The following is a 21,764-nucleotide window of genomic DNA, read 5'->3' as shown; positions in this document are numbered from 1 at the left end:
GACTTTAGAGAGAAGTACACAAGCCGGTGAGACCGGAGAACATTCCGCTTGGCAAGATGCACAAGATCGTTGAGAATAGGTCAAGAACGCGGGAGATTCTGACAGAAAGCCACGTGTCCCTCGTTTGACTTTTGGTCCCTCGTTGAGGAAAATTCCGTGCGGCCACGAGACTGAATCCTCAGCAGCATCTTTTCAGTGGGCAAAAAGATCAAATTTGAGCATTGCCTGAAGGCTATGAGCTAAATTGGACGAGATTGTGAGAGGCATGAAGCAGCCCCGAAGAGAACGGTTCGCCTCGAGGCATATAACACAGAAAACGAGACATAGAAAGAAAATCGAGGCGGTACAGTCTTGCGAGTCTTTCAAGCATTATTTATATCCTGTTCATCAGATTATATATTCTTCTTGGACTGGGTTGCTCCGGACGCGCATGCCGGTGACCGAGCCCTGGCTGCCTATCTTATGCTGGATGCAACTTGAGGATCTTCCGGCCTACTTAGGCTTAGCCGGATTCAAAGGTAAGCCACTCGGGAGACTTCCCCATTTTCTATCTCTACCTCGTTTTGCGTACAATTCCCGCCGCTCGCGCCCTTGGAGGGAATTTTCGTGCTCAGCCAACAGTCACAACACGGCTATGCGGCATCTTCACCAACGCAACGTTTTATGCCTCACTCAGGGGACTCAGAGAAATATAAAACCCGTTGAGTCTCCCAAGACAACTTTTGACATCTCATCGTGTTCCTACAAGACCAATCTTCCCAAATTGTGCACACGATTTTTGAATCAATTAATCCTGTCTCGTTCACCATGCAATCCGAGCCACCTCAGCCGCCTCCGTTCATAGACCACACTCCTGAGTCTCTCATCAAGACAGCCGACCGTGCCATAACTACATTGAGCAGAGTTTGGGACCAGGTAGCTCGCATTCCTGTGTCGGAAGCAACCTTCGAAAATGCCATCCAGCCTCTGATCGATGAGGAAAACCGGCGCCTTACAGAATTACGTACCATTTACTTCCTCTCTAGCGCTTCGACATCGAAGGAGGTACGCGTGGCTGCAAAAGATGCATTCATCAGTGTATCCCAGGCCATCATTCAACAACTCACCCGCGAGGACGTTTTTCGGGTCGTGTCCGCTGTCTCGCAGAGGCGCGAAACGCAAGATTTACCTCCTGAGTCGCAGCTGTACCTGAAGAAGCTCATGCACGAGTTCATGATGAATGGACTTGGTCTGGGGGACAGTGAGGCCAGGGAGCGTCTGAAAAAGGACAACCTGAGACTGGTTGAAGTGCTGAAGGAGTACATCACGAACCTCAACGCAGATGTCAGCGGTATCTGGCTGACTCTCGATGAGTTGGAAGGCTTGCCTCCAAAGGCCATGGAAAGGCTCAAGGAGAAAGAGGACAATGGGAAGTTCTGGGTCAGCTTCAAGACTCCAAACCGGGTAGCCATGTTGAACAGTGCCAAAATTGCTGCTGTCCGCCGTAGGTACTATGAGGCTTGGGACAATCGGCTGAAGGACAGCAACGGGCCTCTTTTGATGGAGATGCTTCAACTGAGGCATGATACCGCAAAGACGTTAGGATATGAAAACTTCGCAAAGTCTAGAGATGCCGAACGGATGCTGTCCGAAGCGGAGGCGTTAAGCTTCATGTCGAGCATCAGCGGTCAGTTGCTGGAGCTCGGGGGGAAAGAGCTGGAGCAACTGGCTTTATTGAAAGAGTCTGAATTGGTCAATCTGAAGACGGAGTTTAAAGACGATTCTTCTACGGAGGCCATTTTCCGATGGGACTTCTCGTACTACAAGCGGATGGCCAGAGATCTCGGCTCCGAGACGGACAGCGAGAAGATTTCGGAGTACTTTTCTTTCCAGCTTGTTCTTCCAAAACTGTTCCAAGTATTTTCATTGCTATTTGGACTCCGCTTTGTCATTAGCTCGCCGAAGGACCAGTCCATAAAGACCTGGCACCCTGATGTGATGGCCATTGCTGTCTGGGATGATGTTGATGAGGGAGGAGAGTTCTTGGGCTACCTATTCATCGACCCATATCCCCGTGAGGGCAAATACGGCCATGTAGGCCAGTATGGAATGCAGCCAGTAGGTCTTGACTATCCGAGTTCTGTTTTCAAGGTCGTCCCGGGACCCTCGCTGACATCTTCTCAGGGCTTCACCAGGCCGGATGGGACCAGGCATTACCCTACGTCCTGCCTCATGCTGAATTACTCGCCCCCAACTGCAACACGGCCCAGCCTCCTGAACTACAAAGAAGTAGTCTCATGCTTTCATGAGATGGGCCACTCGATCCACTACCTGACGAGCCGCAGCATACACGCCCGGTTTCACCAGAACACGCCCCGGGACTTTCTTGAGATACCTAGCCGCAGTGAGTGATTGTTTTGCATGTCTAGCAGTGGCATCGCTGTCACTCGTGTAACGCCTTGTAGCTCAAACCAGGTGTGTTCCCTTCGTACATGCTAACCCTGAGACCTCAGTGCTTGAACACTTCTTCTACGACAAGAACATCATACGTGCTGTATCTTGTCATTATGAAAACCCCGAGGAGAACAACAAGCTTCCCGAAGATGCGATAGAAAGGTTGGTCTCCACGCGCTACGAAAATATCGCATTGACCGAGCTCGGCAACTTGGTCCATGCAAAGTTCGACATGGCAGTCCACACGACTTGGGATGACGAGGCTACGCGAGACCTGTCCGTCTTAATGAACAAGCTGAGACATGACTTCAGCCTTCTGAGTGGCCCAGAGGATCTCGGACTGGGATACGAGACCCTCCATGGACAGACGCACATTCGGTTCATCCATGGCTATGGAGCCAGCTACTATAGCTATCTGCTGTAAGCTTTTCGGGTCAGAGTCCCCTTTCATGCTTCGCTAATGTAGCTGGCATATGCCCCCAGCGCCGATGCTTTTAGTACAGACATGTTCCAGTCTAAATTTCAGCCTCTATTCACTGAGAATACCTGCTCTGAGCTTACAGATATTATCAATGAGAACCTACGGGCAGAAGGGAGGCGTTACCGGCGTGCCATACTCCAGCCTGGTTCCACCACGGGCGACGAGCTGGGACTTCTCAGGAAGTATCTGGGGAGGGACCCTGACCCAAATGCCTTCGCAAAGGTGCTAGCGGAGGCTGTACAAGCATCTTGATTAGTTGGCAGGATATTCTAGTGGTGTTGTCGGGATAATCCCAAGCTAAGATCAGCCGATGTGGCGTTCAGGTCCGGAGAACATGTCAAATCTTGTCCATGCCAAGCGCTCAACTTGTCATTTGTGAGGTTATCTAGTGAGGCCTGCAGAAGCGCCGTGTCAGATCTCATAACGATCAGACTCGTGCTTCACAGGTCGATATACAAAATGATCAAATGTTGCCTCCTTTGCTGTGCCGTTCAGATCCGAGCATGCCACACCAACAAATGCACCGGTAAAGGAGCCGTGCGTTTGGTGTCCGCCGCATTCATCAGACAAAATCGAAGCATCCAGTACGGGCCCAATCTCCTTCAGCTCCTCACCTTCGAGGGCGTAGAAGAATTGCAGCTTCGGCCCGCGGATTGTGAGCGCTAATTTGATCTTGCCCTCCTTCGGGATCTTCACCGGCTGAAGCAGAGGCTGCTTCTCCAGATTCCCATCCGGCCACGACACGTCTGAGATCATGAGGAGTAGCTCCCTCTCTCCATCCGAGTTGGCCGTCACAGTGAGGTAGAAGAAATTGTATCGGCAGTAGTACGCCGTCAGCCCCGCAAACTCCCGCTCGTCCTCAGGGTGGAAATCAATGACAGTCTCGGCATCGTAGCTGAAGTGTGTCTGCCGCCTGGCGACCAGCGCCTGCTCGAACCAGCTGCCAATGGCCTCCCTGCCGTACAGCGTAAGCTTCCCGCCGCCGACCTTGAAAATCCTCTCTGGCTCAGGCGTTCTCAGCCACTGAAAGTCCTTATGCAGATCGTCGAATGTGTACTTGCTCTCTGACCAGTACTTCTCCTCGTCCCTTGCCCCGGGCACATCAACCCACAAGCTCGGCACTGGTCCGTTCTTGACATACAGCCATCCGTCATCTCCCCAATAGCACTCCTGCATGGACGTTTCCCTTCCGAGGACGCACCTCCTGTTCTGCGTGGTCGGCCGTCCGCATAGGTGAACAAGATACGTCTTCCCATCAGCCGTCTCGACGAAGTCCCCATGGCCAGCCCGCTGCAGCGCCGCATGCGGGTGATCCTTGCTGCTAAGAACATGCTTATTCGGGTGGTCCTCATACGGACCCCAGATATCCTTAGCTCTCGCTAGCGTAACCGCATGCTCATACCCCGTGCCCCCCTCAGCAGTAAGGAGGTAATACCACCCATCCCGCCAGTAAAGATGCGGGCCCTCGACAAGGGCTAGCTCTGTGCCCGGGTAGACGTTCTTCTTAGGGCCGACCAGCCTGCCCTGCGCGGGATCAAACTCCTGCAGCACGATGCCCGCGAACGCCGAGTTGCCCAGCAGGCCGCCGCGCCGCCGGTGGTCCCACAGCATGTTGACGAACCACTTCTTGCCCGTGGTGGGGTCGTGGAACAGGCTCGGGTCGAAGCCGCTGCTGTTGGCGTAGACGGGGTCGCTCCACGGCCCGTCGATGCGCGCGCTGTGCACGATGTAGTTGTGTGCGTCCTTGAAGCTGCCGTCTTTGCGCTTCACGTCTGTGTAGACGAGCCAGAACTTTTCGCCTGGGTGGTTGTTAGTGAATGATGCCCGCTCCTAAGTTTAAAGATGCACAGAAGTTGGGCCGAGTCGTGCTCTATGCTTCGCATAAAATCACGCTCACAATCATTAGAGAGCTAAGGAATTCTTCAAAAACTCACCATCGTGCGTCAGGCACGGCGCCCACACTCCGCACGAGTCCGGGTCGCCTCGCATGTCGAGCTGAGACTTGCGCGACAGCGGGCGACAGACCAAGTCCCAATTCGCCAGGTCCTTGGAGTGGTGAATCTGCACGCCAGGGAACCACTCAAAGGTCGAGGTCGCGATGTAGTAGTCCTCACCGACGCGCAGGATGGAGGGGTCGGCGTTGAAGCCAGGCAGGATGGGGTTGCGGATTGGAGGCATGTTGGATAGATTTAGCTCAGAGGAAATTCAGTGAGTGTGCGGTGAGAATGCTGGATTTGATGACCAGTCACCGAGTTCGGTGCGAAATTGCATTGAAACAGGCCATCGTGAGGATATATACCGAGTCGCGAGCTCCCGCCAAGGACGAGGAGCGGCGGGAGCTAATGCGCGCGGCCTATTCAGCCGTTTTAACCGGCGGGTGTCATTACTACTCAGCACATACCGGCGGACAGCCGGGGAGTCACCAGGCCTTTGCTTCTCCAACCGGGCCGGCCAAGAGTCGGCACCGGTATGGTATGGTAGGGTAGCAGTGAACAGGTCCTGGCCAGACTGCAGATCACCAAGGATACATAGGTCCATGACGACGGGACCATGGCGCTGGAGGGAGGTGTGTGTGTACGCGTAATGGACACAAATAAGGAGTTCTTCTTGGTCTCTGGTATCTATACTCATCTATCATATTTCTCTCATTACAATTGCTTTGCATGCCATGGTAACTTATTCTGCAAATGCTTGCTCATGGGGGTAGTCGATAAAGTCGCGAAAATGAAAAACGAAAAACACAAAGGAAAGGAATTAATGCCACCAAGACGCCAAATGCGGCCGTTCTCCTTTGGGTGACCGTTCCAGACGGCATGTAAGTCTCTTGACTCCTTTTCAACGCCCTTCAACCCGGGGCACGCCTTCTAATCTCTCCTGGGTATCCTTCTAACCTCCTTGTGGGTATCTCTGGGCGCCTCCGCTAATCGCCGTTCAGATCTAGTCTTCGAAAAACTGGACAATATGCTTGAAGTCTCTCACGCCGAGGCCCATCCGAGGGTAACACAGATAGACCGGCTCGCCATATGCGCCGAACTTCTCGCGGAACTCGCTCTTCTTGTTGAGCCTCAGGCTCTTGATGATGGTGTCGTACGTCTTGGCGAGGAACTTGGCGCGCACGCCGCCCAGGTGCGCCCCAGGGAGGAGCTTCTCGCTGACGCCGGCGCCGAAGGTCACGGGCCCGGTGAGCGCGGCCAGTGCGGTTTGGATCGTTGCCTCAATGACCCCTGGCGGCGTGCCGGGGAAGTCAAGCGCCCACTTGACCTGCCAGCCGTGCCGGGGTGCGAGCTGTGCGAGCACCACCATCGCCATGACCTTCTTCACCTTCTTGCCGTCTTCCTCGACGTCCTTCTGCGCCGCCCAGTACCGACGATGCTCCATGTCGACCCAAGGCCTGATCTCGGTCAGGTGCACTTGCTTCTTGCCCTTGCGCTTCTCCATCCATTGCTCGATGGAGGCGTCTGCGCGGCGCATGAAGTCCTCGTCGGGCCGCAGCTCGTCGATGTCGATACCCTCGCGCTCGACCTTCCTTGCCTCGCGGCCCTGTGGCCCGGCCGCGTGCTTATCAGCATCCACGCGCTGCTCCTCAACGCAGGTGAGGGTGCGCCAGCCCAGGTTGCGGCCGAGAACTTCCTGCACGGACTCGGACACCAGCATCCAGATCGGTGTGAGCTTGAGGTCTTTCTCAACGAACTTGACGAATGCCTTTGCGACCTCGTTGGTTTGAGATGGGTCACAGAGTGGGTCACCAGTTACCATGGCGAACTTGTTGTCTTTCCGGACGTACCCCACGGCGGCGCCGGTGGTGTGGTGCCGCCAGATCTCGAACCGATCATCGAGCCACGACGTGTTGGTAGCATCGCCGTAGTTGGCGATGAGCTTCTCGAGCGGGTAGTCTACGCCCTCGGGCTTGACGTGCTTCGTGTCGCACTCCGGGTGGGCCAAGCGCACATTTCGTTCAGGCATTGATTTGGGGTCGCGGTGGTACAGAGTCGCGTAGCGCACGTCGACGAGCTGCAGGGTCCAGGCCAGGATTCGCTCTAGACCGAGACCAGCACCGGCATGGGGTGGTGCACCGAGATCGAAGGCGGCGAGGTAGTGCTCCATGCCATCTTCTGACAGTCCCATTTGTCGCATGTTCTCACGCAGTACGACGGCATCATGAATACGCTGGCCACCGGAACAAATTTCTTGGCCACGGATGAACATGTCGAAAGAGTTGGTCCATTTGGGGTCGGTGGCATCTTTGTGGGTGTAAAATGGCCGTGCATTGGCTGGGAACTTGTCGAGGACGTAGTAGTCGGTCTTGTACTTCTCCTTGACAAGTTCGCCGAGTCGAATCTCGTTCCGGGTCGACAAATCCTCCTCCTCGACATCGATGCCATCGTCTCGAAGCATCTGCAAACCCTCGCTGAAGGGGATGATGGGCGTCTCCTCTAGCCAGACGAGGTCCTCAGATGGCCACCGTTGACGGACAACTTCCAGCTCAGGCATGGACTGGAGAGTGCGGAACACCTCCTTGAGGAACCTGTCTACCTCGTTGATCACTTCATGGTAGTCCTTTTGGATAGCCATCTCCACGTCGAGTCCGGTGTACTCGGCAAGGTGGCGTTTGGTGTTAGAATTCTCGGCGCGAAAGACTGGACCGATCTGTGTTTGAGTTGTTAGTTTCAACCGATCTCGAGAATTGATAATGGAGATTGGGTGCAACCAAGTGGAAGTCAACCCATCGAAGGACAGGGGCCACCCCAAGTGAGTGCTGGTACTCTCAAAAGAAGGCAACCTCTCCAATCCAAATTGAAGAAGGACGCAGAATTAGTCACATACCTCATACACCTTGCCAAAGTCGGCAGACACGGTCATCTGCTTGGCCAGCTGCGGGCTCTGTGCCAGGAAGGCACGACGTCCGAAATAGTTGACCTTGAAGACCTCGGCTCCGCTCTCGGTGGCGGCAGGCTGTAGTTTAGGAGTCTGAATCTCGATGAAGCCATCGCGGTCAAGGACGTCGCGAAATTTCCTTGTCACCATAGCCCTGATGCGGAATAGAGCCTGGTTGCTGGGGTGCCTGAGGTCGAGAATACGGTTCGACAAGCGCGCCTGGGTCGTCTCAGGGGGCTCATAGTTGTCGAAAGGCAGGTCGCGAGCGGCATTGACGACGTGAATCGAGTAGATCTTGACCTCAAGATCCTTATGGGTAGCGGACCGGACTGGCTCAGGGGGTGCCTGAAGCGTTCCGGTGACCTGCACGAGCGACTCTGGCTCGAGACGCTGCACCCACTTGACGAAGTGGGACGTGTCGTGCTGCAGCACGCCCTGGAGGGAGTGGGTCTGGTCGCGGAAGAGCAGAAAGTCGAGATGCTTGGAGATGTTGCGCTGGTGGTGAATGCGGGCACGGAAGGTGACCTCTGCACCCTCGGAGAGTTCAGTAACCTCCCGAATGGTGAGAAGCTCCTTGGCCTCCCGGACCCAGCCGTACCTCGCGCGGGTCTCCTCGTCCTCTTCTTGCATGGCGACCTGGTCCTCAAGTTTTCTCCTCTCCTCAATCTCCTCCCGTTCGGCCTGCAGCCTCAGGGCCTTTGTCTCCTTTCTGGCATTTTTCTCCTCAGTGCGGCGACTTGCCTTGCCAAGACTCCTGCTGGAACTGGATGAGCTGGTGCGGTTGTGGCTGCTTGATGTCCCGTTGGTTCGAGCGCCATGATCGGCACTGGACCTTGGGGACATGGCCCTGAAGACATTTTGCAGTGCTGTCATCTTCCTGTTCAGGCAGCCAGAATTGTTGGTGTTGTTTCTCTTCTTGTTATTGTTGGTGGTAGGCTTTTCCTTGCTCTCGTCCGCAGTGAAGCAGGACATCTAACCAAGGAAAACGTATTAGTGGAATATGTCTGCTAGGAGGGTATCACGTCTTGAAAATGGAGAAATAATAAGAACTGTTTTTCTGGATGCCAGTGGAACGAGTGACGCAGGGAGGAAACAGAGGCGTTATTAATGGCGGATGGGGAGCTGTTCGTCCGGGCCAGCCGCAAGGGTTGACAAAACGACGTAAGAGCTGCAGCACGTGTGGCTCAAAAATCTGGTTGCTAACCTTTCCTTGGTTTCCGGGCGTTCCACAGATTTCTCTGTGTCTCTCCCACCTCTCCGTCCAGTCCCTGTAAGAGACGGACATGGGCGGCGCCTTAGTCCAGGTCCCTAAGGCGTGGTCGCGAAATTGGGTTGAGCCCGGGGCCGAGAGGCGCGACGGGCTTGTTGCTGGGCTGCTGATGGCTGGCGGTTGCCGGGGACTGTGAGTAAGTACGGGTGGGTCTTATGACGTTAGTGTGGTGTAAGTGCTACTCTGCGCACGTCTACGGTACGTACCGCGAGCCGCATGTCTTGCCAGCAAAAAAGATAGGCCCTATCCCCTGCAAAACAGAAATAGCCGGGTGCAAACAGGCGAAATAGGTCAGGTCCAGGCTCTTCAAAGGCCGATTATTTCCAATCCCAGCTGATAGTCCCAAACACTCAGGACTGACAAGGGGCGAGATGCAGGAGGGATCGAGATGGGCAACAGCGAGGGAATGCGAGACGAGGCGAGCGAGCGCACAACTTCGGGTGCAAAACTGGAAATAATGGTTACAGCAGCCCGGAGCAAACGGTCCTCGAGAAGCCTGTGTGTTCGTCTGTCACCCGATTCTGGTTGATTTCAAATATTGACCAGCCGGAATTAACAGACCTGGGGTAGCAGGTGGATATGCCATGTTTTGCATACAGATGTTAGGCCGACTTAAATATAACGGGGCATCATCAATTGCTATGTCAGGTCGCGTCAAGTCATTGTTGTGGCTCAATCTCTTGTCTGTGTGCCAAGGGCCGATCAAGAAAAGCTTGGTCCTGCGCCAACAAGTGGCAGCGTGGCAGCGTGGTCGACTGCCTCCACGAGTGAGAAGTGCCGGACAGCTCGGAAAAGCGACGGAAACAACGGTAATCTACCCGGCGGCCAGTCCGGCACTATATCAAGTGACACGACAAGCCGCCCAAGACGACCGACCCCTGGTGGACACGCATCACCTCACCGTCCACGATGCCGTCCCAGTCCCAAGAGAAAGTTTAAATGGATAGAAGCTGTCACGATCAGAGCTGAAAGCACCACGACGAGTGAATGGCGTGGTGTTTTGCCGGGTTGGTCGTTGGAGACTAGGCCCTGCCAAGAGCAGTGATTCGCAACGCCAATAGCTTGATTTGGGGCTGATGGTAACACATGGGCCAGTAAGTCCTCCTTGGCCTGCTTGAGGCCTGCCTGCCCTGCCAGATCTGATGACGGGCCGCAATGCTCTGCCAGTCAGTGTGACCCCAGGCTGAATGGATCAATGTCGCAACATGTTGTGGAGCATGATGCTGGTGCTGCGTGTTGGCACAGGGGCACCATGCGCTGGTGCTGTACAAATGGGATGGCGAGAATAGGATGACGAGTTTCGAGATACAAAACAAAATGAGCCAGAGCCCCAAGGCCCCCTTCACTCGGATGGAGTCAATCTGTGACAATCTCCTGCAAAGTGCCCATGGCATGACTTGCTGATCAATGTTCCGTCGCCCGTCCCAACATGTGGATCTTCGCGGAACAAAAGCTCCCCCACCCGTTACGCCCCCGTTCTCCTCCCACTGTCCACTACGACGTCAGCATGGCCCGTGCTCGGTGTGTCCCGAAGCTGGGGGTCGCCTGACGTCACCCGCTGCGCCTAACGGGAAGCTCGCTTGATTCTGCGAGTTGTGGCTCCTGCACCGTTCTCGTTATCGTCCAGTCACTGGCCCTGTCAGATTGGTCAAGAACCCCGAAACAGATGATAGTCCAGTCTCACAGCTAGATTCCTGTCTCCTTTTGCCTTGCTGGAGGACCGCCCCGGAGATTACTCCAATCACAACCAGCTCTGGGTGTCAACCCCTGAGACACCATGGGGTTGGTCACGAAACCTCCCCTGGGCCTATCGTGAAATGACGTATTCTTGTTTGTACTCGTTCTCTGAAAAGCTGGCTCCCTCTGGCTCCTACTAAGCGAAGCAGCAGCAGCACCGTTGCAAGAGTTGCAGCAAGTCAACGGCCAGTCCCTACCGAGCAAGAGAAAAGCCAGAAAATCACGAGAGAAGCAAACCATGTCCGAAGGCGCCGCTGCCACGTTGGCTGAGCAGCCAGATGTTGTCCAGGAGGCCAAAGACGCAGTTGACGAGCCCTCCACCGATGTATACAATAATCCTCTTGAGCAATCCTCGCGATGGTCCCTGGCGACCCGGGCGTATGCATATCGTACCGGAGCTGCCATTGCCTTTGGCATGGGCAATATGGCCTCGCCCGCTGTCCCGTCACCGCATAAGACCGTATACTTCGACTCAACGCTCTCCAAGAAGTACAGCGGCAAGGAAAAGATCAAGGCAGAAGTATGGACACCAGATCGTCCCTTGTCGAGAAAGAGCTCCAAGGGCAGTCTGAGGTCGCTCAAGAAGAAGAAAAGCAAGGAGAACGGGAATGACTCTGGCCTCAAGCCTCCTCTATCGCGCTTCTCGTCCAAAAGCTCCATACGCAGTAGTGGGGATGAAACCGGTGACAAGAGCGCCTCTCTCCGACCTTCCCTGTCCAGGTTATCGTCCAGGATGTCCTTCAGATCTTCCCAATCGATTAAGTCGAAGAGTTCAATGTCCCTACCAACAACTCCCTCCGGCCAAGTCGACAACCCGATGGACAAGATCCCTTCTACGCTGAACCCACAGCCCGACCCGACATCCCGCCGACCTGCCATCATAAACTTCCACGGTGGAGGCTTTGTGCTCGGGCAAGCCACAGATGACGGGAGATGGGCTATGGCAGTCATGCAGGCCTTAGGCGCTGTCGTGTTCTCGGTCGAGTATCGGCTGGCGCCTACGTATCCCTTTCCAACGCCCGTCGAGGACTGCGCAGACGCAATACTACAAATATGGCGGAGGGCGGACGAGTTCTGGATAGATCCTAACAAGATCATCCTCACCGGCTTCTCCGCCGGCGGGACCCTGGCACTGGCAAGCTGGACGCTGCTACAAGACCACGAGAAGTTCGGATACAAGATCGAGCCCGCCCTGACCGACTCAATGTCGAAACTAGCCCTGTCGACCGGGGAGGGTGGCTCGAAAATACCAAAGGCGGCCGAAGCCGAGGTCCCACAGCCAGTGGGTCTGATGCTCTTCTACCCGCTGCTCGACTGGACCATGTCCCGGCCGCGCAAGCGCCTGACCTGCAGCAAACCCGAGATGACCCTTCCGCGGTCGCTGACGGACATCTTCGACGCGTCGTATATCTACCCGCCCAATGAGCTCAAGGCGCATCTAGACAATCCTCTCTTGTCACCGGGCCTCATGCCGGACTACCTGGTCGATAAACTGCCCCCTGTGCAGCTGTGCCTGTGCGAGTACGACATGCTGTTGGCCGAGGGCAAGATTTTCGCGGAGAGGCTGAAGGCCAGGGGCAAGGAGGTCGGCCACCGGGTGGTGCCGGAGGCGAAGCACGCGTGGGACAAGCCGCTGCCGTTCAACCCGCCTGACAGCCTTGGGGTTGAGTACGCAGAGGCGGTGCGGGTGATGGCCAAGTGGTTGGGGGCGGAGGATGGAGATACTAGTGGTAATCTTACAGATGAGTCGGTGCCGGAGGGTATACAGGTGTAGAGGGGTTGTGGTATATATGAGACAAGAATTGGGTATAGGAGGGTGCATGATTAGAAACCTAGTCGGATTAGACCTGCATTGTCAGGATGGTCTAGATCTCTAAAGTAAATACAAGCCTCACTGGCGATCACGAATATAACATTTCTGGATAAGTTAGTTCTGCGTTCTTGACCCCGCTGTGATGAAGACTTATTGCCATGCCAAGCAGCAGCATCAGCAGACTTTTCTATCGTCAATTACTATGCAACACTTGGTTTATTCCTGAGATTGGCTTCTATGTGTCTGCTTAGATCTGCAACTTACTTTTCTCCCTGCGTAGCCGTTTTCGCCACCGTGATGGGATCAGACCACCCCCCGTCACGTGACACAGTTGTCGACGACCCGAATTCTCCTCAGCCAAGCACCCACTTGCTACTCCAACCCCAACCAATCAATCCATCAACCCTCAACTTATATATAAATTCGTCTACTTCCTCTTAATTGAACGAAGCAGACTCCTATCACTGCGAACATGTCCAAGTCCAAGCAAAAGCGCAAGCAGCAGAGCCAGCAGCAGCTCGGCGCGGTGAAGAAGGTCAAGACCCAGCAGGCCGCAACCCCTGTGCTGCCCACCGTTGGCGCTGCCTTTGAGCTCAAGTTCCTCAACACGGTCGTGCCGGAGGAGGACCTCGAGATTACGGTCGAAACTCTAAAAGCGCTGGTAGAGAACCCAAGCCTAATCAAGTCCAAAGCATGCAAGGACCTAAGGACGGCGGTGTTTGAGTTCCGCAAGGCTTGTACCACCGGGTTTAATGCTGCAGGTTCGTTGAAATATGATCCACTCAGCACTGAACAAAGCACCCCGGTCCACACGTTCACATAGGTCAAATCATCAGGAGGGACAGCAGGCTAATAATACCTCAGCCGATGCAAACCTAACGTCGCGGATCAGCGGCGCCCTCGCAGATGGCGGCTTGACGGAGGCCCGCATCCTCCTCTCAGAGATGCGCATCCGGGAGCAAGCACCAAAACTAGGCGCCCTGTGCCGCTGGGTGCGCGACCTGGACGTCATCAGCGGGTTGGCAGAGCAGCGCGAAGGGCAAGTCAAGCGCACCGCAGCCCAGGTCGAGACGCTCAAGGTCCTAGACGCCGTCCTGCGCGTCACAGGGCCAGTAGACCACTCGCTGCCACCACCCGACAGCGCAGCAGCAGAGGCCGAGCCCGGTCCAATGGCGGTGCGGCCAGCCTGGGACCTCCGCGACGCAGACCGCCCCCGGCGGACGGTCTACGACTCCGTCATGGACGGGACCCTCCCGGCATCGATCCCGCAATCGATGAGGGCTGGCTTCCGCGTCATCCAGACGATCCCAGGCGCGGAGCGCAACCCACCGAACCGGCACCCAGCGACACTGCACGCTTCACGGGACGGCACCATCGCGCTGGCGCCACCGTCATCGCCTGATGCGCCGCAAACCACGCACCACGCTCATCCCGTCGTGCCGGGGCTGCACCTTCTGCGCGACGTGCTCTCGCCGGACGAGTGCGGGCAGATCATCGGCGCGGCCGAGGCGATCGGGTTCGCTCCTGACGCGCCGGTGCGGCCTGACGGGGACGAGGCGAGGGAGAATAGCGTGCTGGCGCACAATTTCTACTGGGTTGCTGATGAAGAGTTTTGCCGGGGGATCTGGGGCCGGGTAGAGCCTTTCGTGCCCGCGCGGGTGGGTGGTCGGAAGGTAAGGGGGCTGAATCGGCGGTTCCGTGTGTATCGATATGTCCCGGGGGCGGAATACCGGGCGCATATTGGTAAGTGTTGTCCATTTTGTTCTGTGTTTTCCGTATTGCTTCCTTCTATGGAGCCCCCCTCCATATAACCAAATACTGACCACCCCCTTTAGACGGCGCCTGGCCCCCCTCAGGCATCCTCCCAGACGACACATACCAGTACGATGCGAGCCCGCCGGACGCCAAGCAGTCGTCGTTGTTCACGTTCCTCATCTACCTCAACGACGAGTTCGAGGCCGGCGAGACGACCTTCTTCCTGCCGGCCGCGCGCGAGGGAACCCTCAACGCGTACCCCGTCAAGCCGATTCAGGGCAGCGTGGCCATGTTCCCGCACGGCGAGACAGAGGGAAGCCTGCTACACGAAGGCACCGGGGTGCGCCGTGGGGAGAGGCCGTCGGCTAAGTATGTTATTCGGACGGACGTGGAGTATGATGTCGATCCCGGAAGGGATTAGCTGGTTTTGTGGTCGTCGTGTTGTTGGCAGATGGTGTTGGCCTTGATTGTATGTCATGGCTGGTGCAAGGGTTCACAATAGACAGAACTGACATGAGGTGAGAACCAGATCGATTGTTGAGATCGATAACTACCTGCCCATGTATGCATCGAAATCGTTTACAAGCGCTATCACAACACAAAAAAAGAAATAACCAACAACAATGCTACAAACCACACGCCCAAATATCCAATCCGATGCTGTTGCTGCTCCCATCTGCGCGTGATTTTCTGTCCCTCCTTTATCTCTCGCTGCTCCGTTTTATCTCCCATGCACATGTCTTCCCGACGCCAGAGCGCCGACTCAAATCGTATTCCCGAGTCTCCCACAGATGATTTGTCGTTTAGATGCCAAGATATGCAGAACCGTTCCTTCGCCGTGGGGTCTCCTCCCCTTTTCTTCCCCTTTTACAACCCCTCTTCTTCATGCAAAGTTCACACGAAACTACTCGCAACAGTGATCGCCGTCGTGTAGAACATCCCAACAATCCCCAGCGCCATGAGCACCCCATCGGCGATCTTCTCCCGCGGCGTGATAGCGACGGCCTTGTAGTGCAGGAAGGCCGGGTAGACGTAGACGAGCGGGACGCAGGCAACGCTCCCGATGAGGGCGACGAAGCGGTCGAGGTTGGTGCTGCCGCCGATGCTGATGGCGCAGCAGACGACGACGAGGGCGGTGCGGAAGGCGTTCTTCTTCCACTTGGTCAGCAGATCCTTCTTGCCACTGCGGTGGCCGAAGATGCGGCCCTCGAGGATACGCATGGCCGGGAACAGCTGCACTGGGTTGCCGATCAGCACGGCTAGCGCGTACAGGAACTGCACCGCGTTGACGAGCCGCGAGTCCTGCGGGAAGTTGTTGATGACCTCGATCTGCGTGCGGTCGCCGAAGGTCGCGTAGCACAGCGCCCCGACCGACGTGAAGATGCAGGTGATGATGAGCATCACCAGCCCCAGCAGCGGCTCGAACTTCTCTGGGTGGCGCATCGACGCGTGGATGGGGATGATGAGCCCGATGCCCTCGAACGTGAAAATGGAGGCGCCGATGGTCAAGGTGTAGGCCTTGGGATTGAACAGCTCGACGGTAGGGCTCATACCATTGGTGGCCAGGTGACTAATGTCGTATTGCCAGATGTAGCAGAGCCCGATGAGGATGAAGGCGTCGGCGAGGGTGGCCGCGGCGCCTAGCTTGGAGATGTTGCGGATGAAGGATAGCGGAATGAGCAATAGAGCCTGCAGGGCGATGAGGGCCTTGATGCCGAGCGGATTGGCGCCGTTGGAGACGGCCGCCAAGAAGCTGAACCAGTTGTCGGCAACAAATACAAGACCCGTGCACACAAAGCCCAGTTGTGAGAGTGTGATGCTAGTCAGGATAACATTGCGCATCCAGGGCCCGGCGATGGTCTCGCCGATCTCTCCGTAGGAACCGCCACAGGAGGTCCTGCACTTGAGTAGGAGATGGAAGGCCCACATGGAGATGGCAGCGATAGATATGAGACACATAGACGAGAAGAGGATACCGCCATTGTAGAAGGCCTTAGGCAGGAACATGATGCCCGTGCCCACGAATGCCTTGAGGAGGGTTAAGAATGTCTTGGTGGTGGAAGCGTCACCTTGCCGCCTCAACACACGGGAGGACTTTCTCCTTATGTGGTGGGGCCGCCGACGGATGAGAGGACTATTCTCATTGGCCTCCTGCTCGTCGACGGCCTGCTCAGATGGGGTAGCCTCCTCATCGGTGATACCCTCATCATCGGAGTCGGCAAGATCTTCACCAGCAAAGGCGCCGTAGAGGTCCAAGAACTCGACAAAACTGCGGGTGATGGGCATGCTGGTGCCGCCCTGGAAGCCCCCCCTGGGCCGTTGCGTCTGCTGCTTCTGCAATACGTGATGCCTCCGGAACCCCTGGATCTGGTTGATGTCGGCGGCGGTCAGCCCGTTGTCGGGGGTGTCAGTGCGGACGGGGTGAGAGAAGGTCATGGCACGCTGGAGACCGGGTGCTTGGGCGGGGATCTTGAACAGGTCACGGTGGATGTCACCGCCCTGTAGGAGGAGAGAGGACTCCACGGGGGGTTCGGAGTCGTCGGCCTGTTCCGGATTGGAACTTGAGCCGGCCGGGCCGTTGGATTCGTTAGCAGCGGGACTGGCGCCGTCAAAGCCATCAAAGGCGGCGGTGTACCCATCGGGCAGGTGTTCTGCCACAACGGCAGCTACTCGCTCCTGGCCGTCGTCCCTGGGGTTGTAGGAGCCTGAAACACTGTTGAGGCGGTTGAGGATGTCGTCGGGGATGTCTCTGTGGGAAGACATGATGGCGGTGGTTGTGGGGTGGAAGGTTGGAATGAGAGATGATGTCAATGAGACAGACGGTGAGATGTTGTCTGAGGCTAAGAGTGAGAAAAGCGAACGCTAAAGCCAAAAAATGAGACTTCCTGCAAGTTATACCACGTCGTGAAGCCCTCGTTGCTTTCACATCGTAACGATTTGCTGTTCCTGGGACTGTGCGATGGTCGGTGAAGTTGGTGGGATGTGAGAAGAAACGTTGAGAGAGTGACGGATGGACGGTGGATGGGTGGAGGTGGATGGTGAGTGGATGAAGTGAGATGAAAGAGACTCGAGTTGGACAAGCTTTTTCCTTGCTGCGTCAGGTCAGCTACTGCTCCAGCAACAAAGCAGGTGGGGCAGTCAGTGCCCAGGCCAGGCCCAGCGAGCCAGGGTCCTGGGTGGTTTGGGGGTCCTGGAGGCCCTCGGATTCAGACCATCCACATGCGGCTGGGGGCCACCTGAGCCCAGTCGCAGCGCTAGCAGCGGTCACCAGGAACCGCCTGGACCGCCTGCAAAGCTGGGAGCAGCTGGGCAGGAATTGGGGGGAGAGGCCAGATGACGCAATGAGAAAACACAGAGCAGCAGCACATCGATGGGCGATGTGCTTCGACTATGCAGGTGTGCAGCTATGCAGGTATGGCAGTTGGATAGAGTTTAGGTGCTCAGATTCCAGATTGTTCTCCCCGGAGGCTAGATACTCCTCTCCAGTCTCCAACTCAACTTCTGGCTTCTGATCGATGTGCGATGGCCACCTCCAGAAAATGGTCGAAATTTCCACACAGCCAAGCCAAGCATCATCAGTCGATTCGTCGACTGCCATCCAAGATCCATCGAAAACCATTAAAGATCGTCTCGTTCTCAAGGTTGACAACGTCATGAAGAGTCGAGCTAGTCGGGACAGGTGTATTTTGGTACTGAAAACGTACTTTGATATCAAGGAGGACATCTTTACCAACTGGCCTTATAGGTCTGTGTGACAGGATGCTGCAAAGAATGAAGACTATCACACAATATACCGCACGTAGTCGCCAATCTCTCTTTATACACAATGCCGTGAATTTCAGGTTGACTTTTCCTAGTCGCCGACTCACCAATCACAGTGTTCTTGGTCCCGCCCGTAATCTCAGACACATTGATATAAGCACTAAAATCCCCAGCAATCCAGTTGCAAAGCTCCACGGACATCCGGATTCGAAGCCTTAGTCACGAAGCTGCTCGTTTTGTTCGATATCATCTGCCGAGATAGATCAAATCTGTGTCGGCTTAGTCGTTGGGGCACGAAAACGATATAAACGCGATCGTCCTGCGCAGCAGACCGTTTGAAGGATGTGTCAAAACCAGCAGTCTTTCTGTACCAATGTTCCCGCGACACGCTTGGAAACGCTCTTATGGACCTAGTCACTACCCATGAGGATCTTTATGAACTACCGAAAGCGTGTTTTTCCCGGGTAAATCAACGCACTGGGAGTGACGACTACGGCTCAGAGCTGGTTCTTGTCGTCTTGAGCATCAAAAGAGGTGGTCGCGATGTAAATCTAAGGCGGCGCTTATCAGCTCTGTGTCATCGAAGAACAGCGTGCACATTTATGTGAAATCTTTCTCCCCAGTCAGGTTTAGCGTCTTGATGTTCATGAGTGTTGGTGTTCTTGGAAGAGCAGGTGCTGGTCAAGCAGATGACGCTAGTGGGTTACAACGTTGACAATAAATAGCGTGTGCTTCTCCTCACTTTCTGTCAGCTTCAAACTGCGTTGTGATTCAGACAAAATCAATAATTTGAAGCGAAAGTCGTGCGTGGGTCTGCCTCACGCGCTTGATCGCCTTGCATTGCTTCATCCCGCAATCGACTAAATCGATAGTACGAACATGTCTGCCTCTGAGTCTATCTTCGCATTGGCGAAGTACTTCGTCTATCTTCTCATCCCATATGTGCGTCCAAATCTCACTTCATACTGTTCCCGGTCCCGGTGACTGCTCTATTGACTTGCCGAGACAGCTCCTCCTTCTTTCGGCCTACCGCATCTTTTTACACCCGCTGAGGCGATATCCAGGACCATGGCTTGCGAAGGTGACTGACGCATATGGTGGGTGGAATGCTCTCTGGATGCGATTCTACTTGGTTATAATGAGAGACCACGGAACATACGGTAGGACAGTGTAACCACCTGTGCTTGCCTTTGCAGTCATCCTGACAATCACACCCACTAGGGCCTGTCTACCGGCAGGGTCCGAACAGGCTCGTGTTCAACACTGCTACCGCCCTCAGAGGTACGACAAAGAATCAAATCCCAATCTCGGAACCAGTCCTTGACTGAATATGCAGATATCTACAACAACGAGCGAGTTGGCAAATCGTTCGTCTATACTCTGCTCGTAGGGGCGAAGACCTCCCCGAATGTTTTCAACTGCCTCAACAAGAGCCTTCACCGCACCAAGCGGAAGGTCATCGGTCAGGCCGTGACTGAACGAGCGACGCGTCTCTTCGAGCCCACCTTGCAACAGCAGGTTGACATCTTCATCGAGCAGCTTCGATCTAGCAAAGAGCCCATGGATATCACTCCTCGGCTCAGGTGGGTTGGGCTTGACACGATAGGTCTCCTGGCCTTTGGGTTCGAATTCAATGTTCAGCGTGACCCAAAGCACCGGTTTGTGTTGGATGGAATATTCGCAGGCAACTTCAAGAGCAACTGCCTCTTCCAGTTCCCCTTGCTCTACGACCTGGGCCTCGAAAATTTGCTCGCCAGCATCAGTGGCCGCAGCCGGAAGCGTTTCTTTGCCCTCCTGGAGCAAATGACATCAAGTCGCCTGGGTCAGGGAAAGCACGCTCGCAACGATCTCGTTTCCTTCGTGGCCGAAGGGGCCCAAGGCGCAGCCATGAATGATGCCAAATTGCGTGAGCTGCTCTTCTCCGAGGGCATCTTCTTCCTTGCCGCAGGCGGCGATACCACTGCTGCTGCCACAGCCGCTTTATTCTTCTACATCACCAGAAAAATCAATTCTGAGACGTATAAGAAGCTTGCGAATGAGATACGGACAACATTCTCCAGTGCTGCCGAGATTCACAGCGGCCCGAAACTTTCTGGCTGTCACTATCTGCGTGCTTGTATTGATGAGGCGATGTTAGTAACCCAGATGAAGTTTGAGGAAGAGTTATTTTAATGACAAATGCACAATGACTGATAATTGCAACAGGCGCATGGCACCACCAGTCCCCGGTATTCCCTGGCGCCAGCTCGCTGAGGATGACCCACAGAAAGGGCAACCATTGATTATAGACGGGCATCTCATCCCACCTGGCACGCAGGTAGGCGTCAGCATGTACGCACTTCACCACAACGAGAAGTACTTCCCCGAACCCTACAGATTCCAGCCCGAGCGCTGGCTTTCCGAGAACGAAGCGCAAGTCGCGACGATGCGCTCCGCCTTCGCCCCATTCTCCATCGGCTCACGCTCGTGCGCCGGCAAGGCGATGGCGTACCTCGAGGCGAGCTTGGTCATCTCCAAGACGATCTGGCACTTTGACTTCGAGGCTGCGCCTGGGGAGCTGGGTCGCGTGGGCGGGGGCACGACCGGCAGGGTTGACGGAAGGGGAAGGCCGGATGAGTACCAGCTGTATGACATTTTTGCGGCCTCTCACAAGGGGCCATATTTGGTTTTTCACCCAAGAGAAGGGAAGAATGATCAGCTTGGAGGCTAGCGTCCGGTCTAGTCGTGAGACAAGATGGGAAAATTGGAAAATTACAGATTGTCGTTCACGAGACACGCAAAGCTTGGATTTAGACGCGGCACCCGTGATTACCAGCAGTGACGCCGCTCGAAGAGCTATTTCTGACGTCCAGCACCGACACGTCGATCTCCAGACTTCCGCCGGCGCTGTAGCACAGCAGCACGGCCTCGCCGTCCGTGGGTTCCGGATGCGGGACCTGTCTCAGCCTCTGGATCACCACCCACGTGGCCCGGCAGCCTAGCTCCCTGTGCGTCCCCTGAAGCATCCTCCATGTCGAGCATGTGTCTTGCAGGCGCGTGGCTTGACATCATGTCTCGCTTACCCAATGATATCTTTGTCGTATGGTCTGTGTGCGAGACAGGATGTTGCTTCATCCTTGGGCACTGACTTTGAAGCTACCCAAGACGCAGATGTCTGCGCATTGTAATGTTCGTTGCGCGGGAGCTAGCTGTGGACTTCAGGAGGATTCGAGTGCAAGTTTTGCTTTCCATCTGAATCGTCGCAGGGAATTTAAACGAAAATTTTGTCATGGTCGTTGCTTGAGATGTAATGTTGGCGTTCAAGAGAGCTACAATATATGTGAGCGGATGCTCTTTCGTTTGCTGACACCCAGCGACATAGCACGCACGGTATCCAACTGCCTTTCCAGATTTCTTGACAGTAAATCTATCTCGTGGCTGGTTTGGTTGATTAAGTTTTTGCTATTAAATTGCACGAATTGACTCTGCTGACATGGTATGTCATGAGCACAAGCCAGTGTCCACATATGCTTTCCCTGTTGGCAGTGGCTGAAGCCCACGACCCATGTAAATGTTGGCGGCTGCCTACAACAGACCCGAGTACACCACGTAGTGACTCACAGAATGCAGTGAATGTGTCAAAATCAGATGCACGAGCA

At 55.3% G+C, this 21,764-nt stretch overlaps 7 protein-coding genes across 7 annotated transcripts; 4 read left to right on the top strand and 3 right to left on the bottom strand.

Annotated features, from left to right (window-relative positions):
* Positions 1-807: 807 nt before the first annotated feature.
* Positions 808-3,166, top strand: J7T55_009964 (uncharacterized protein; the record flags this gene model as incomplete). The annotated part of the gene is made up of 3 exons (XM_053143934.1): positions 808-2,383; positions 2,493-2,853; positions 2,917-3,166. 3 exons carry the CDS (start codon positions 808-810, stop codon positions 3,164-3,166), a joined length of 2,187 nt encoding a protein of 728 aa, XP_052993482.1.
* A 159-nt stretch (positions 3,167-3,325) lies between these two features.
* J7T55_009963 (beta-xylosidase) lies at positions 3,326-5,092 on the bottom strand (the record flags this gene model as incomplete). Its single annotated transcript, XM_053143933.1, has 2 exons — positions 3,326-4,713; positions 4,849-5,092. 2 exons carry the CDS (start codon positions 5,090-5,092, stop codon positions 3,326-3,328), a joined length of 1,632 nt encoding a protein of 543 aa, XP_052993481.1.
* Positions 5,093-5,851: 759 nt separating this feature from the next.
* On the bottom strand, positions 5,852-9,074 carry J7T55_009962 (spartyl-trna synthetase; the record flags this gene model as incomplete). Its single annotated transcript, XM_053143932.1, has 3 exons — positions 5,852-7,561; positions 7,739-8,761; positions 8,994-9,074. 3 exons carry the CDS (start codon positions 9,072-9,074, stop codon positions 5,852-5,854), a joined length of 2,814 nt encoding a protein of 937 aa, XP_052993480.1.
* Positions 9,075-11,034: 1,960 nt separating this feature from the next.
* On the top strand, positions 11,035-12,570 carry J7T55_009961 (uncharacterized protein; the record flags this gene model as incomplete). Its single annotated transcript, XM_053143930.1, has 1 exon — positions 11,035-12,570. The coding sequence occupies one exon, from the start codon at positions 11,035-11,037 to the stop codon at positions 12,568-12,570; it is 1,536 nt and encodes a 511-aa protein (XP_052993479.1).
* A 511-nt stretch (positions 12,571-13,081) lies between these two features.
* On the top strand, positions 13,082-14,785 carry J7T55_009960 (prolyl 4-hydroxylase; the record flags this gene model as incomplete). The annotated part of the gene is made up of 3 exons (XM_053143929.1): positions 13,082-13,370; positions 13,474-14,352; positions 14,445-14,785. 3 exons carry the CDS (start codon positions 13,082-13,084, stop codon positions 14,783-14,785), a joined length of 1,509 nt encoding a protein of 502 aa, XP_052993478.1.
* A 473-nt stretch (positions 14,786-15,258) lies between these two features.
* On the bottom strand, positions 15,259-17,127 carry J7T55_009959 (uncharacterized protein; the record flags this gene model as incomplete). Its single annotated transcript, XM_053143928.1, has 1 exon — positions 15,259-17,127. The coding sequence occupies one exon, from the start codon at positions 17,125-17,127 to the stop codon at positions 15,259-15,261; it is 1,869 nt and encodes a 622-aa protein (XP_052993477.1).
* Positions 17,128-19,005: 1,878 nt separating this feature from the next.
* Positions 19,006-21,107, top strand: J7T55_009958 (uncharacterized protein; the record flags this gene model as incomplete). The annotated part of the gene is made up of 6 exons (XM_053143927.1): positions 19,006-19,068; positions 19,136-19,223; positions 19,348-19,407; positions 19,463-20,258; positions 20,332-20,751; positions 20,909-21,107. The coding sequence occupies 6 exons, from the start codon at positions 19,006-19,008 to the stop codon at positions 21,105-21,107; spliced, it is 1,626 nt and encodes a 541-aa protein (XP_052993476.1).
* Between the last annotated feature and the right edge of the window lie 657 nt (positions 21,108-21,764).

Source organism: Diaporthe amygdali, assembly GCF_026229845.1.
Source record: "Diaporthe amygdali strain CAA958 chromosome Unknown NODE_15_length_991109_cov_64_707514, whole genome shotgun sequence".
In the NCBI taxonomy this organism is placed as follows: domain Eukaryota; kingdom Fungi; phylum Ascomycota; class Sordariomycetes; order Diaporthales; family Diaporthaceae; genus Diaporthe; species Diaporthe amygdali.
The sequence above is the reverse complement of the archived record's forward strand: the minus strand, read 5'-3'. Positions and strand labels throughout refer to the sequence as shown.